General features: G+C 46.5%; 1 protein-coding gene across 2 annotated transcripts in view; it reads left to right on the top strand.

Annotated features, from left to right (window-relative positions):
* Positions 1-263: 263 nt before the first annotated feature.
* LOC147611049 (uncharacterized) overlaps positions 264-16,196 on the top strand; it is a 50,242-nt gene continuing 34,309 nt past the window's right edge. Inside the window, exons 1-3 of one of the 2 annotated variants that reach the window (XM_086785698.1) lie at positions 264-399; positions 507-630; positions 755-901. In XM_086785698.1, coding sequence (XP_086641824.1) covers positions 783-901 — 119 coding nt within the window. In that variant the 5' untranslated portion in view covers positions 264-399; positions 507-630; positions 755-782. Of the gene's footprint in view, positions 400-420; positions 631-754; positions 902-16,196 lie in introns of those variants that run through there. The other variant, XM_086785697.1, reaches the window with a different exon arrangement.

Raw genomic sequence — 16,196 nt, 5'->3', positions numbered from 1 at the left:
CTTGGTTTTAGCAATGTAATCCCTCATTATTTCTCCCCTCCTGCTTGAGGTTTTATATTTGTACGACCTACAGCTCTGCTCGCTTTTTGAAAGTTCCCTCCCTCTCTCCTCAAACCTCTCGTGAACCTGTCACCATGTGCAATTCTTCCTCTCGTGAACTTGCCACTTGTAAGGCATGGGAATAGTGAAAATGAAGAATAGATATAGATTGGTTCAAATCTACCCTAAAATTCAGTACCCTCTCTCTCAATATTAAAAAAATTGGAGCAGCCATGTTCCTTGACGTAAATAACAACAGATAAAGGAGGGCAGGGCGTGGTTAAGGCCGGGTTGAGTTAACCAGGGTGGGGTTTCTGTTACGCATGACAAGGAAAGCCAAGGCTTGATCTTCCTCACACGGTGTCTCCTTTTTGCCTTCCCAACGGAACCCAACATATACATTTTCTTCGTTGTATTTTTCCTTCTGCTAATCTCTTACTTACACACCTGTCTTTCCCGCCCAAAAGAACATGGTGCCATGGAAGCATCTTGCAGGTTTTCTACTTCACTAATCGGGCAAAAAAACACCGCTGGTTGATGTTGCGCACCACAGGCTCCAGAGCCATTGAAGCCGTCCGACACCGAACCAAGGTCTTGTCTGTAGCTCTGTGATAAACCCTAATCTCGTTAAACCTTAGTTTTACAGCGTAACCTGTTTTGTGGGGGTGATTAGGGCATGGCTAATCAACCACTTAACTGAATTTGCGAATTGCAGTTGTGACGGGTGCAAATCTGTGGGTGAGATGTATTCTGATCGAATTGCTTCAACCGGGGCGGGCAGCAGGAAACGATCTATCAAGGATAGATTGGGTGAGAACGTGCAGAATGGGGACGAGCCCTCACGGCAAAACTACAGTAAGCGGTAAGTGTTACCCCTCTCCTTTTTCTGGGTTAATGACTGGGTCCTAATCATATTAAGCATTTCTTAAGCAGGAATTTACATGTTGTAGGTTGCTTTATTTCCCATACAAGTCTCTATCTGTAGGTATTAATCCAGCTTATTGGGTCATTAGGTGTAGCTCACCGTCAGCATTTTAAACATAAATTCACATGCTTTAGGTTGAGACCCCATTTGGGGAGCATACGCCTCTTTCAACTGAGTTTTACATTTTATGGTTGTGATCTCTGCCACACACCTATGGAGAGGCAATTAAAACAGTGGCAACACGAACATAATAAATTATATTTCAACTGCATGGCATCTATCGACTCTATGCAATAAAAATACTGTTTTAAGTAGTAGTGCCCTTACATGATAGCAGCCTCATATTGGGAACATAAAAATTTGAGCTATAGATGGTGTTTTTCCTTCTCCAAGGCCGGGAAAGTAGGTGACTAACGTTCATGTTGGGTCTCATTGTTAGTGAGCTGGAGTGTTAGTTCACCTTCCTGCAACATGTGTATGCCAGCAGCAGGTCATGTTTTGATGACCTGGTAGCATGTGGTCCCACCTATAACCAAATCGTGATGTTGAGGGTGCAAATTACAAGAGCAGGCAAGTATGAACAATTTGGGGACATGGTAGCACACATTAGTGTGCAAGGTACTGGCCTCGGCAGTATGGGTAATGCCAAACAAAGTCGCGTGCAGTTTTATTTTCCGGGTGGTAGATCCTTCTAGTAGTTAATTTTTCCTCTGCCTGTAGGTGCGTCATGTGTGCCCGCTGCTAGAAGGTGAGTCCTGCCCGAAGGCGTATGTCCCGTGGGTGCTCAGGCCACGTGGGGTGCCATCGGGGGGAGCATAAGCTGGGCTACAACTCCCTTGGCAAGTCACATGCATAATTACATTGCTATACAAAAGGAAAGAGAGATTTTTTGCTTGGTTGTATGAGTTCCCTGCTATCTTCTGATTATTGAGTGAGAAGTTGCAATCTAAAATTTTTATTAAAAAAATAGAACTTATCCTCTTAGTGCTTCCTTTGTCACGGGGCACAGCTCTATGACGGTGAGGAACTTGAATGGACTGCCCACATAAGCATGCTTTGTGGAGATGATTCAGCGAGTAGTAGCAGTTGCACATATGGGGCAGATTTTCTGCGTACCATGTGGCATGCAGTGAGTGCATGCTTTCGAATTGCCAAAGAAGTTCAAGAGTTAAGGCTTTAGTACAGCATGAGATGCAGCTCACAATCGCAAGAGCAGGAGAGTTTGAGGAACATGCATTCAGAAAATTGTGTTGAGAAGTTGGAATCTAGAAATGGCTTATCAACACGGCATGATCCACCACAAAACTTGCTGCACCTTTGGGCAGTCCCAAAGGCAGTCTCATTGAAACTCCTCTGAAAGTAGTCGTTGAGACTTCTAAAGGGGACGCTGCATCTGTAATGGGTTGTGGAACAACTGGCTTTGTTAGCCAAGTGCCCACCGCAAGATCCTTGTGAGGCACCTAGCTAGAGAAAGATATATATATTTTGTGGGAAAAAATTATTCCACAACCTCTTTCAAAGGTTGGAGAGCATGTGGGAAGAAATGCCCTTTGCTCCAGTAGATGACCTATTTCCTAGCTCTATGGGCCTCATGCACGTAATCATTCCAAGTTTCCTTTGCTCTACTTGCAAAAGAGTAGGATCATCCTCAAAGTATAGCTTGGTACCTCTCAATGTAGCTCTTTTATTCATGAAGGCTCGACGCAAAGTGGCATCCCTGAATGTAAGGGGGAGGTCTCTCCTTTGTTATATCCTTGCTTGCTCTCCAAACACATATGAATGGGGTTTTTTCCACTCCTCTGTCTACACAGTTTCACCTCTTCTTCCCTAGGTGAATTGCCGACAGGAGGGCTTGTTAGTTTGACACCTAGAGCTCGAGATTGTGGCTATTTGTGTAAGCCCAGTGGGGCTTGCCGTGACAAATTCAACCACGTGTCCAAGAGATAAAGATATAGAGAGAGGGGAGAGAGAGAAGGGAATAGGGATCTTGCACAGTACACTACACTGAGCGGGGAACAGGTCCCATCCCCTTTCAGGAATTTATTCAGGAACAATCCACGGGCACGTTGGTCAAGACAATGAATACAAAACAAACAAATATGTCGATGTAGGATATCCAAGTTGATGTCGATGTTAAGGCACGAGATTTCTGATGCCTGAGCACACCACGAGGATGATCCACAAGAATCTCTCATTGGGCTAGTATCAGATCCAATATCCAAGTCCAAGTCCAATATCCAAATCCAAGTACAGATCCAAGTCTATGTCCAAGTCCAAGTTCAAATTGTCTAAGTTTAATTCCAAGGCCAAGTCCATATCCAAATCCAAGTACAGATCTGATCCAAGTCCAAATCCAAGTGAACTCAATACCCAATCTTCAAGAAAATTCTTAGGAAGCTTCTCGAAAAAGCAAACACCAAGGTGGCAATGCTGGTGGCTATGGGTGGCGGGTGGCTCTACATAGGCGGTGGTGGTGGTGGTTCTGAGCGGCGGCAGCTGGGTTGAGTTGGGGGGAGGTGGCACAAGGAGGTGAAGCCATGCTCTCCACACTTTATGCACTTGATGCCAAGAGAGAGTGTCTTTTTATACTTGGGGAGGGCCCTGCTTTCACTAGTCTCTTTTGGCGGGCCTTATTTGATAATATGGGTACCAAATTGGACTTGTCATCAACTTATCACCCTCAAACGGATGGGCAAAGTGAGGCTGCAAATTCAGCCGTGTTGGATCTCTTGAAATGTTGTGTGTCGGATCAGAAGTCTTCTTGGGAGAAGTACTGACCGCTTCTGAAATTTACATACAACAACACGGTGCATGCATCTACGGGAAAGGCCCTGTTTGAGATTGTTTATGGTAAGGTGGTTTTGCCACCCATCCTTCGCACAAAGGATGAGGTATTTGCAGCTGATGAGTATGTAAGAGACGTAAGAGACTTGGATATTGCTTTTGCTCAGGTGCGGACAGCCATTGCAAGGTCACAAGACAAGCATAAAAAGGCTGCCGACAAGCATAGAAGGCAATTGGATGTTAAAGAGAATGATTGGGTATTGCTGAAATTTGAGAAAGTAAGACTTGCAAAGAGGCCTGGCAAAGAGGGCGCATATCCTAAGCTTGCAACCAAGTACTATGGGCCTTTTCGAGTGATCGAGAAGATCAATGAAGTAGCTTTCAGATTGGCATTACCTAGTCATTGGCACATAAACAATGCTTTTCATGTGAGTCTCCTTCGCAAGTGTGTAGGGCCGGAGCCTAGTGAAACGATCATTGTCCACCAGAAGTGGATGAGCTTGAGGAGATCTTGCAGCCAGAGCAGATTGTGTATCACAAGGAACGCAAGCTTATTGCAGGCACAGTTGTTAGGCATTACCTTGTGAAGTTTAAGAACTATCTTCCCATTGATGCTAAATGGGTAGATGAAGAGTTCTTCAGAGATTGCCCGCATGTACTTCAGACATATTTGGATGCTTTTTAGTTGTGGACAATTGTTTAGAAGCGGGGGGGAATGTCACCATTTGGCCACCCAATTGGTCCACCTGTGCTTTCTCATCATGTATGTACATTGGATCGGTGTCCATGGCAGTTGTATATGCCGGGGATTGATGCCACTCATGTGATATTGTGGACTTGGCTTTCCATTGGGACTGGTACCTCGTGTACTTGCCTGGAGCATGTCTATTTTGGTAGGTGGATTGGTGTTCCATTGGGTCTGGTACCTCGTGTACTTGTCTAGAGCAGGTCTATTTTGGTATAGTCTCACGAACAGGGATTGTCCATACCAATGCTGCATTGCATAGCAAGGTGGTATCAAACGTTATGTACTGTACGGATCCGTACGTATTGTACGTTGTTTGGTACGGAAAAAAATTTTAAGGTACGTAAAAATACGTACCATTGGTAAAAATACATAAAATCTCAGAAATTTCAGCCACCTACATAAAATTTCAGTCCATGTCCACATTGACATACAAAACTTTCGAAATAGAGACACAACAAGGTCACAAACCTACTAATTCAAAAGTGAGAAATTAGAATCACAAGTCGTCAATCATACTTAATAAGTTAATCATACTTAATACTTAATACTTATTGTCACAAGTGAGTCGTCCACAGATGGTGGGCTAAGGCTTTGAGAGAGAGAGAGAGAGAGAGTTATGTTGGTGCCTTGGGGGCCTGAGCAAGGGTGGGTGAGTTATATTGCCAGCCGTACTGGGCGCCAGTGGCGAACAGAGAGGGCGGCTATGCACAGAGGCGCGAAGCGAACAGGGGCGGTGAGGGCAGAGGCGAACTGAGGCGGCGGTGAGCAGGGGGCGGCCCAGGGAGAAGGCGGCGGCGACAGTAGCGAAGAGAGAGAGAGTGCGTCTGTAGAGAAGAGAGAGCATGGTGGCTAGCTCTTACCGGAAGGTTGAGGTCGTACGGCCTCCAGAGTCCAGACGCAAGACGCAGGCATGCTGTTTAAATTTTTTTTTAAAAAAAAAAGTACGGATCGATCCGTACGTACGGATCCTCGTACGGTACGGATGTATGGTACGGATTGGATCCGTACGTATGTTTTGATCCTACCTTGTTGCATAGCATCTTTATGTGCTTGCAATTAAAATTGTCCATACCAATGTTGCATTGCATAGTATCTTTATGTGCTTGCTTGCAATTGAAATTGCATGCTGTTTTCATGCTTGCTTGACCAATGTGTAGTTCCGAGTAAGGAGACGCCCGCCCGCGAACCTTGCGTGTGAAACTGTCTGTTGACATGGGCATGTGGCATGTGGTAAGTATTGGTTATAAACCTACCCTTAGGAGTTAGCACTAATTTATAAGTGAGTGTGTATACACTTTATTAAGTTTTGGGCGACCAAAACTCACTTATAAATTATGACCAACCCGGTGTTCACACACACTAATGTCCCGAGGTGGACATAACCCAATGTCCACCGCCCAGACCTTATCCCCTTTGTACAAAGGGAGTAACCAGCCATGTGTCCACTCTAGCTTGCTCCACAAAGCACCTGCTTGCCACCTACACTGGACAACTCACCACCTCACTCCTCCTCCTCTCTCTAGAGATTGGCGCCTCCTTCATGAGGGCTGTTGGGCTGCATTTTCTGCACTTTCTCTTTACTAACTCCATTTTCAAGCTTGCTAAGGTGTTTCTCAAGCTTCCAAGAGTGTTTCCGGATGCTAATCACTCTCCTACACACTCCCAATGATTGAAATCCACCAAAACAGCTCTCTTCATTACTGTAATTTCTGGTCTTTTTACTATAAACTCTAATTTCAGCCCTCCTTTTCCAAGTTAAACCATAGGGGAAAGCTTTCCCAAGGTTCCCTTCATTCTCTTGAAGTTTTTCGTCGCGAAGAAATGTAACAAATTGAAGATCTCTTCACTCCAAGGACTTCCATCGCGAAGACTTCCGCTGTCATCGACTCTACTTGCAATTGGTAAGCTTTTATGCTTAAATATGGAAGCAAGTAGCAGGAGGGAGGAACCGGCTTACAAGATCACATACCCTGTGTAGTGTTCTCGTCCTACGTGCTCTCTTGCATATTGTTGCTACCATGTGTTGGTGGAACAATAGAGAGCAGATGGTAGGGAACATGGGCACTTGAGAGGGTAGTGTGGATTGCAAGTCTACATCGACAACCACTTGTTTGCAATACTGTATTCATATGCATTGGTATGGAAATCTGGTCAGAAATGCCCATGACACTATGTACTTGATTCTCCCAAGATCAATATACTTTATTTGAGCGAGGGATCGGCTGTTCCGGCTCATTGAGTGTCTCTTGTCAATTCAGCAAATTACTTCTTGTATTTGTGCAAGTGTCCATCAAATCTTAGTGTATTTAAGTGTATTGATTAGCATTGTGTTCAACCAAGTTACACATGTTCGTGCAAGATCCCTATTCCCTTCTCTCTCTTCCCTCTCTCTATATCTTTATCTCTTGGACACGTGGTTGAATTTGTCATGGCAAGCCCCGCTGAGCTTACACAAACAGCCGCAATCTCGAGCTCATGTCAAACTAACAAGCCCTCCTGTCAGCAATTCACCTAGGGAAGAAGAGGTGAAACTGTGTAGACAGAGGAGTGGAAAAAACCCCATTCATAGATGTTTGGAGAGCAAGCAAGGATATAACAAAGGACTCAGGAGAGACTTCCCCCTTACATGTAGGGATGCCACTTTGTGTCGAGCCTTCATGAATAAAAGAGCTACATTGAGAGGTGCCAAGCTATACTTTGAGGATGATCCTACTCTTTTGCAGTACAGCAAAGGAAACTTGGAATGATTACGCGCATGAGGCCCATAGAGCTAGGAAATAGGTCATCTATTGGAGCAAAGGGCATTTCTTCCCATGTGCTCTTCGACCTTTGAAAAAGCACCAGTTTTGATCAAAAGCAGGGAAAAGCATAAAAGTCGAATGGAGTTGACCGCGAGTCAAGGACACCATTGAAAAGAGGAGACTAAGTAGGATCAAAAAGCTTAAAGCTGCTATTGCAAAAAGCAAGGCCCTGAAGTTAAGAAAAGCATAAATCAAGAGCTTTGGCAAAGACGAGCAATATTTTATTATTATTAAAATTTCAAAAAAGAAAAGAAAAGACAAAAGCAAAGCTTGGTTAGATCTATCCCCCCACAATGGACTTCGGTATTCCATGATGCTTGAACAGTTGTGCAAGATATATTTTAACCATATGCTCAGCTTTGATGGTCTTTATGACCGGAAAGAAGTAAGCTTGCTTGCTAAACCTATCCACAATTGTCCAAATTGCATCATTACCTTGTTGGTGTCAAAAGTGCGCAGCGGAAAGCATGAGACATAGGCACAGGGAGAAGGAAAACAAATCTGCATAATGATGAAGAAGCAATGATACAATCAGCCCTGTGCAAGGGGTGGTCCCCGTATGTGTGGGCGTGATGAACTACTCCCCTTAGGGAGGACCCGGGTCTGGAAGCCAGAAAAGTCTCACGACTGGACAAAAATAAACATGTGATAATGGGTGGCCAACCCTACAACCAAGGGCCTAAACATGAGGAAAAAATAAGGTGCTGCTCGGGATAAATCTGGGCACCCTTGATACACAACTTGGGCACACTACCAGGAGATGAATAATGCCAACACCCCCTCTCAGATCCTGGGAGTGAAACCGGTCCAAGGAGCTGGAAAAGGAAACCTCCAAAGCAAGTCGAAAAGTCGATCTGCTCCCGCCTCTGCCACTTTCTCCAAGAAACTGCTCCCGATCCAGAAGGCCAACAAAATCCAAAGAATGAACCACCAGATGTCCATATCTCCAACCCAATCTATATCACAATGTGCTCCCTCTTCAGCCGAAGAAAGGATGTCGCTTGACTACCTCCAAGAAAAAAAATCTGCTCCTTAGAGAACACCGCCAAACTGTCTCCCTGTTGGCACCTCCTCTAGACACCCTAGAGGCCCACAATGTCTGCATCAACCTTGGTACTCAAGCCTTCAACTCTGAGCTTGTTGAGCACCTATCTCCAAATACAAGGTTTCCGGATCTCCATGTATCCCTCGGTCCAAGAATGCCTCTCTGTCCTGCTAACACTCCAAGTGGAAGAAACATACCTCCAATACTGTAGCTGACAATCCTGCTGGCACCTGACCTTTAAAACCTGTATCCATAACTCGCCGTCGCGTGATGGGACTACTACTCACACATCCCTATGAGTCACCCAATCACATGGCAACACCCCCTGAGCTCTTTGGTGTTTAACTATGGCACTGAGCTCAAGAAAGCTCTCCAACCCAAAATTTGACACCCCCAGCTGGCAAGCTCCCAACCAACTAGTCACGTGTCCATGTGGAACCAACCATCCACAACTCATCATCCCAAAGCACAATCTGATGTCAATCATCTGCTCCAAACTGCTGCTCCACTGGTACCTACTTGCACCCAATGAACCTTCAACCTGTACACCTGCCATGCATCCTGTACCCATCCTGCAACTAAGCAAGTATCTGTGAACCTCGACAACAGCTTTCGTCACCAAGTGACCTAGCCTGCAATTGCATGAATAACGATATCACCCTGTACACCAAGCTCCCAAATCAATGCTTATCCTAGGGATGAAGACTCGTGTGCCTGTATCCTGTAATCCAGAAGGCCATCTGCCTAGGGAATAGGAGTGGCTCACTGCCAAGTAGCCACATCCCCCTCTCAAGGTGAACACCCTGAGAACCTAAAGGTAACACTTGTACACCAGCAAAACTATGCTGAACTAGCACAAACTCATAAACCCCCTCTGTTGTCGAGAAAGGACTAACTGTCTTCCACACACACCTCGAGGATGAGAATCCAAGTGTGCACCCATGAGTCTGAAAACTCTGACAAAGCAAAGATTGGCCGAGCAAGGGCTCAAGGCCATGTGGGAAGGCACCATTCCTGAAAAAGAACACTTGCCTCCACTGCCTCCAAGAACGCGGATGAGATAATGCAAAAAACGCTTCTGTAAACAGCCAGCAGCACGTGTACCAAGAAGAAGAAAGGGAAGAGGAAAACACAGCAACTTCAGCACCTCCTCTGGCTGCCCCAGGTCCGCAGAAAACACAGCCAGGGTGTCTCCCTTGCTTGCTGCCCCATATCTGCAGAAAATGCAGCCAGGCTGTCTCCCCTGCTTGCTGCCTCATATCTGCAGAAAACGCGGCCAGGCTGTCTGCCCTGCTTGCTGCCCCATATCTACAGAAAACGCAACCATGGTGTCTCCCCTGCTTGCTGCTCCATATCTGCAGAAAACGCAGCCAGGCTATCTGCCCTGCTTGCTGCCCCATATCTACAGAAAACGCAGCCATGGTGTCTCCCCTGCTTGCTGCCCCATATCTGCAGAAAACGCAGCCAGGCTGTCTGCCCTGCTTGCTGCCCCATATCTGCAGAAAATGCAACCATGGTGTCTCCCCTGCTTGCTGCCCCAACTCTGCAAAACGCAGCCAGTAGGGACTGCCATGTACCTCCTTCAGCCGCCTAGACAAGGCCAAAACGCTCCCTCCTCCTCTGCAACCAGCAGTATAGAAAAACACAGAAATCCTTCTCTCTAAAAAAACGCCAAAACACCTTCTGTAGAAGAGCCTCAACCCGGTGCTCTGATACCATGTCAAAAGTGCGCAGCGGAAAGCGTGAGACATAGGCACAGAGAGAAGGAAAACAAATCTGCATAATGATGAAGAAGCAATGATACAATCAGCCCTGTGCAAGGGGTGGTCCCCGTATGTGTGGGCATGATGAACTACTCCCCTAAGGGAGGACCCGGGCTTGGAAGCCCCTGTCAGAGTGAGTACAAATGAGGAGGAGGCAAGCCTTATATAGCCCCAAGATAAGCTGGCCGGCTTGCTCCAGAAAAGTCTCACGACTGGACAAAAATAAACATGTGATAATGGGTGGCCAACCCTACAACCAAGGGCCTAAACATGAGGAAAAAATAAGGTGCTGCTCGGGATAAATCTGGGCACCCCTGATACACAACTTGGGCACACTACCAGGAGATGAATAATGCTAACAGTTGGGTCCGTGGCAAGTCCATAATGAAATCCATTGTAATACTTTCCCATGGCTGCGTGGGAATAAGCAATGGCTGAAGCAAACCTGGTGCCTTTTGCCCATCAAATCTCACCTTTTGACAGGTGATACATGCACGTACATGTGCCTCTATGTCCTTCTGCATAACTGGCCAAAAGAAATACTGCTCAATCATGTGCGTAGTAGGCATTATGCCTCTATGACCAGCATATGGAGGAGCATGGCACTCATCCAAAGCCTTTTGCCTCATGTGAGACACCACACATAGGAAATTATCTTTCATGAGATAACCCTCTTTGATCACATATGAGGCATGTGCGTGACCAGCCATCAAATCAGCCCAAATAGTGGCAAAATCAGCATCCGTATGATACAAATCACGCATGGCAGACAAGTCTCCATGAGAGGCAACCGAGATAGCTGCTACATACGGCTTTCGTCACAATGCATCTACCACTACATTCTTCTTTCTTGGGGTGTGCAAGATTTGAAAATGAAACATATAGAGGAAATTGGCTATCCTCATATGCTTCTCTGACAACTTAGTTTGGATAAGAAAATACCTCAAACTTTGGTGATCTGTCTTTACAGAGAAATCAGTCCCAAGAAGGTAATGTTTCCATATAGTAAGTGCATGAATTACAGCCAAGAGCTCTCTCATAAATGCCAAGAGATAGCTCTGTATCATGCAATCTACGACTCTCATAAGCCACGGCATGTCCCTTTTGATTAAGGACAGCTCCTATGCAATTTCCAGATGCATCACATTCCACACTAAAAGGCTTTTGCAAATCCGGAATGATCAACACTAGACCATGAGTAGTTGCATCATCAAGTGGAACAATGGTCTGGGAATCATCATCAGACTCCTCTGGATCTCAAAGAAGTGGCGGCTCCTCGACAGTGGATACTGGAACATGCTCATCAAAGACCACATCCCGGTTAACAACAATCTCATTCCTCTCTGGATCATACAATCTGTATCCCTTAGAAAGAGAAAGCTTCCCCTTTCCTTCTTTCCCTGTGCTGCTTACCATGTATGCAAGAACTGCAACGTCCTTGCCTGCTGCCAACATCTGGCAAGCCAACCACCATTTGGTCCCTGAAAGCTCACTGCAGTGCATCCACATTTAAGTGGCCAAAACGAAAGTGCCACAGATCTCCGACTTGAGAACCTGTCAATGAAGAGAGTGCAGAGAGCTTGTAGATACCATTCTCCACACCGCCTTCCCAAACAACCTGTCCAGTCTCACGGTCCCGTAGAGCAACTGAATGCTCCTCAAATTCCACCCGAAAGCTAGTCTTGCATACTTCATGCACTGACAGAAGATGAAAACCAAGAGCAGGGATGTAAAGAACACGGGAGGCATGCTTGCCCCCCCTTTCCGTCGGGAATAATCTCCATCCGGCCCTCACTGTGTATCGAAATGGTGGAGTTGTCGCCAATGAAAATGCGACCTGACTGCCATTTCAGATCCAGAAAGAAGTCACGGGACGGTGTCATGTGCCTGGAAGCACCACTGTCAAGAATCCATTCCCGGGTATCCTTTGCGGTAAAGCCAACTGCCTCCTCGCTCGAAGACGATGAAGCATCCGAGTCCATCATATCTAAGTGCACAAATGCAGGAGTCTTTGCAGCTGAGGCTGAAGAATTAGCACTCTTCCCAGTCCGCTTAAGACACTTCATCCAATAGTGGCCTTTCTCGCCATAATCATTGCAAGACCGCTCGGCCTTTAGTTTCTCTCGTTCTGTGTCAGGCTTCTTCTTAGAAGACTTCTCCGGTGAAGCCTTCTCTTTGTCCTTGTTGTTATTCTGGCCTTTCGGCCGTTGGCCAGTTAAGGCCTCCGAACCTCCGCTGTGAGGAGGGTTCGTGAATCGTTCCTCTTGGTCCAAGACCATGGGCAGCACAAGCTCCTCCCAGGTAATGGTGCTGAGCCTGCCACTAGTAATCAAAGAGGAGTAGAAAGCGGAATAGTGAGCAGGCAAGTGGGACAGCAAAGTAATGGCCATATCTTCTGATGATATCTCCTTCCCAGCCTGGAGGACTTCCTGCTGAAGGGCCTGCAGCTTGTTAATGTGCTCCCGCATCGTCGACGACTTTGTAGGGTTCATAACCCGCATCTGCACTTCCAAGGAAATCCTCTTCATGGGCGATACCCTGTTATAAAGAGAAGCCAAGTGCTGCCATATGCCTCTGGCCAGCGTCATATGCTTTACGTGATTGATTACTTGTGGTGTGCAATTGAGGAAGATAAACGATCGGACCCTGGCATTGACACGATCCCATATCTGTGCCTGTGCCTCGCGGTCCCTCTTCATTGACAGTAACTCCCCTTCCTCTGCTTCCAGCCGTGGAACCCTGATAACGATGAAATCAGCAAGGTCATATGACTCCAGCACAGACTCCATCATAACGTTCTAGATGCCGTAATTGTTCCCGTCCAATTGACGGTCCACTGGGAACGTGGGAAGAGTTGGGATCTTCACATGCTTCTCAGCTAGCTCTAACAAATCTGCCATCGCGGGGATGTAACTGAAAAGGGTGGGTGGGTGGGAAAAAAAAAACATTAAACCTGCAAGTGGCTGTCCAGCAACTTAGCCCGCCTTCCTCTTGCTACTTCTCTTCCCGAACAGTCCCTAACAGTCCACCAATGAGCAACGCAACAATCCCCCTCTTGCTTAGAAAACTCCCAAGATCTCTCAAGAGCCTAGGGCTCTGATACCATGTCAAAATACGCAGCGGAGATGATAACCAAATCTGAGACCACAAGAGCAAGTAGAGTGCAAAAAATAGACAGCACAAGAGAAGGAGAGATAGGCGTGTAACTCTTCTCTATACACAAGATCCCGAATCTGAAAACTAGATACAATGATGTGGGGGCCATGGGGCCATTTTATATGGCCCCATACATTCAGTCGGCCTGTGCAAAAGCAGCCGACTGGGCCTACATGTCCACGACCAACCCACTCCAGCAGTCGGCTAGCTGGGCACAGTCGGCCAGCATGCAGGAGAGGTCGGGGACATCACATAGGGAAGTTGGCCAGCATCCAGATCAGCTGTCCAGCAGTTGGCCAACATCTGGATCAGCCGGGGTGCAGAAAACTGCCTCCCACACCATGGGAAAAATAGGGAAAAATGGGGAAAAAATACAGGGAGTGAGGAAAAATGAGAAAACACCTATACAGGGTGGGCACACCCACAACAGAGGCTTTGGTGTCTGATAAAGACAGGAGATGACTTCTAACATATATATACATGTAGAGGCAGCCGGTCGGCTAGTATTGACAGTCCCTGAATGGGTCCACGACTAAGAGAATAATTGGTTGGCGAGCAGAACATGAGTTGGCAAGCACAAGATGAAGTCGGCTAGCAAAAGATGAAGTCGGCCAGCAAATAACCAATCAGCCAACTCATACAGCTCCCCCCACGACTAGGAAAACTAGGAAAATATGGACAATTAGGAAAAATGGAGACTCCTACATGGCGGGCACACCCACAACAATGGCCCTCACTCCCTACTGAGTAATATAATATAGACCGGAGATGACTGCTAACACCCCCTCTTAGCTCTTGGATGTGGAAGCAACCCCAGTGAGCTGGAGTGTTGACGGAGCATCTGCTGAGGTAGAGGCTTTGTGAAGAGGTCCGCCACATTGTCCTCTGTCAAACAAAAGATAAGCAAGATGTTACCAACCAAAGTCTTCTCATGAACAAAGTGATATTGTATCTCTATGTGCTTGGTTTGGGCATGGAAAACCGGGTTCCGAGCAATAGCTATACAGCTTTGGTTGTCGCATTGGATGACTGTGGGTTCCTTCCGTGGAAACCCAATCTCGCCAAGTAACCTCCGCAGCCACACCACCTCACAAGAAGCACCACAAGTAGCCCGATACTCTGCCTCAGTAGAAGACAAGGCAATAGTTGGCTGCCTCTTGTTGCTCCAAGAAATCGCTCGTGAGCCAAGGATAAAGCGGTATCCTGAAGTAGATCTCCTTGTGTTAGGATCTCCTCCCCAATCAGAGTCACTCCAACCTCGGAGACCGACTCGGTCCTTCGTTTCCCCTTGAGTGTTATAAAAGAGTCCAAGATCTTTATCCTACAAATACCGCAAGATCCGCAATCCTGCGTCCCAATGAGTCTTCAAAGGTGTCTACATAAATGAGCTCAACAGTCCCACTGGAAACTCAAGTCCAATTTGGTGTTCAGCAACCAAATCAATGAACCGACAAGCTTCTGATACAAGGAGGCATCAACCTACTCACAAGGATCATGTACAATAAGTTTGGTATTCGGAACCATTAGAGATGAAATAGGCTTGTAGTTCTCCATCCCAAAGGCCTCTAGCAGTTTATGAACATACTGTTGTTGCTCAGAAACAAAGAATCCCCTCTGGGTGTGCCAAATCTCGAATCCCAAAAAGAAATGGAGTAAGTCTAAATCCATTATCTCAAACTCCTCTGACAAGGCAGCCTTCGTCATAGCTATGTGCTCCACATGACCGCCAATGAGAATAAGATCATCCACATAGAGGATAATCAAGGTGACCATACCGTGTTCCCGAAAGAGATACAAGTTTGGATCTGCAACAGATCTCTGGAAACCCTTTCTAAGATCAATCTTCTAGTTCCAAGACCTGGGAGCATTTTTAAGACCATACAAGGCCTTTCGTAACCTGTAAACCATACCTTTTGATCCCGGAACCTCAAAGCCTAGAGGTTGCTTGTTGCTTAACATGCACCTCCTCCTGCAAGTCACCATTCAAGAACACATATTTCACGTCCATCTGATACATCGGCCACCGTTGAGAAGAGGCGAGGGCAAGAATTGTCCGAATTGTGGTCATCTTAGCTGTCGGTGCAAAAGTGTCCTCATAGTCAATGCTAGGCCGTTGAGCATAGCCCTTAGCCACAAGTCTGCCCTTGTGCTTGTCCACGGACCCATCGGATGTATACTTGGTCTTGTAGACCCACTTGACACCAATGTGACTTACCGTTTTGACGGCCTCGGACCAACTCCCAAGTTCTATTCTTCTCTATGGCTTCCAGTTCACTTGCATGGCTATCCTCCAAGTCTTCTCGAAAAGAGCTTCCTTAACGGAAGTAAGCTCTTTGTCCGGAATGATACAAGACATCAATACATAGTTCACCTGTAAAAGCTCCTCTGATTGACTTTTATCACGAACTCTGTGCGATCTTCGAGGTCCATCCTCTGTGGTCCACTGACTCTCGAATGGTGTCCAACAACCACTTTGGTACTGGAACAGAATGCGGAGCCTCCTGCTGCTGCTGTGGCTCATCTCCAACCTCGGGCTCAACCTCTACAATTGACTGAGGCTGGCTAGCTGGAACAATAGCATGGGAATCATCCGCATACTCATCTGGTTCTCCAAGAAGTGGTTGCTCCTCACAACAGTGGAAGCTGGAACATGCTCATCAAAGACATCTCTGTTGACAACAACCTCATTCCGCTCTGGGTCATATAACCTGTAGCCTTTGGAAAGAGAGTTATATCCCACAAAAACAAGCTTCTTGAACTTTGAGTCAAGCTTCCCCCTTTGCTTCTTTAGTATGTGAACATAGGCATCGCTTCCAAAAACACGGAAATGGGAGACATCTAGTTTCGTGCCAAAATAAGCCTCAAATGGAGTCATCTTAGGTACTGAAGTCGTCGGAGATCAGTTGAGGATATGAACAGCCGTAGCCACAACCTC

The sequence above is a fragment of the Cibotium barometz genome, chromosome 48 (genome assembly GCF_041138505.1).
Source record: "Cibotium barometz isolate CiBa-2024 chromosome 48, ASM4113850v1, whole genome shotgun sequence".
NCBI classification, from domain to species: domain Eukaryota; kingdom Viridiplantae; phylum Streptophyta; class Polypodiopsida; order Cyatheales; family Cibotiaceae; genus Cibotium; species Cibotium barometz.
This window is presented reverse-complemented; position numbering and strand designations above follow the sequence as displayed.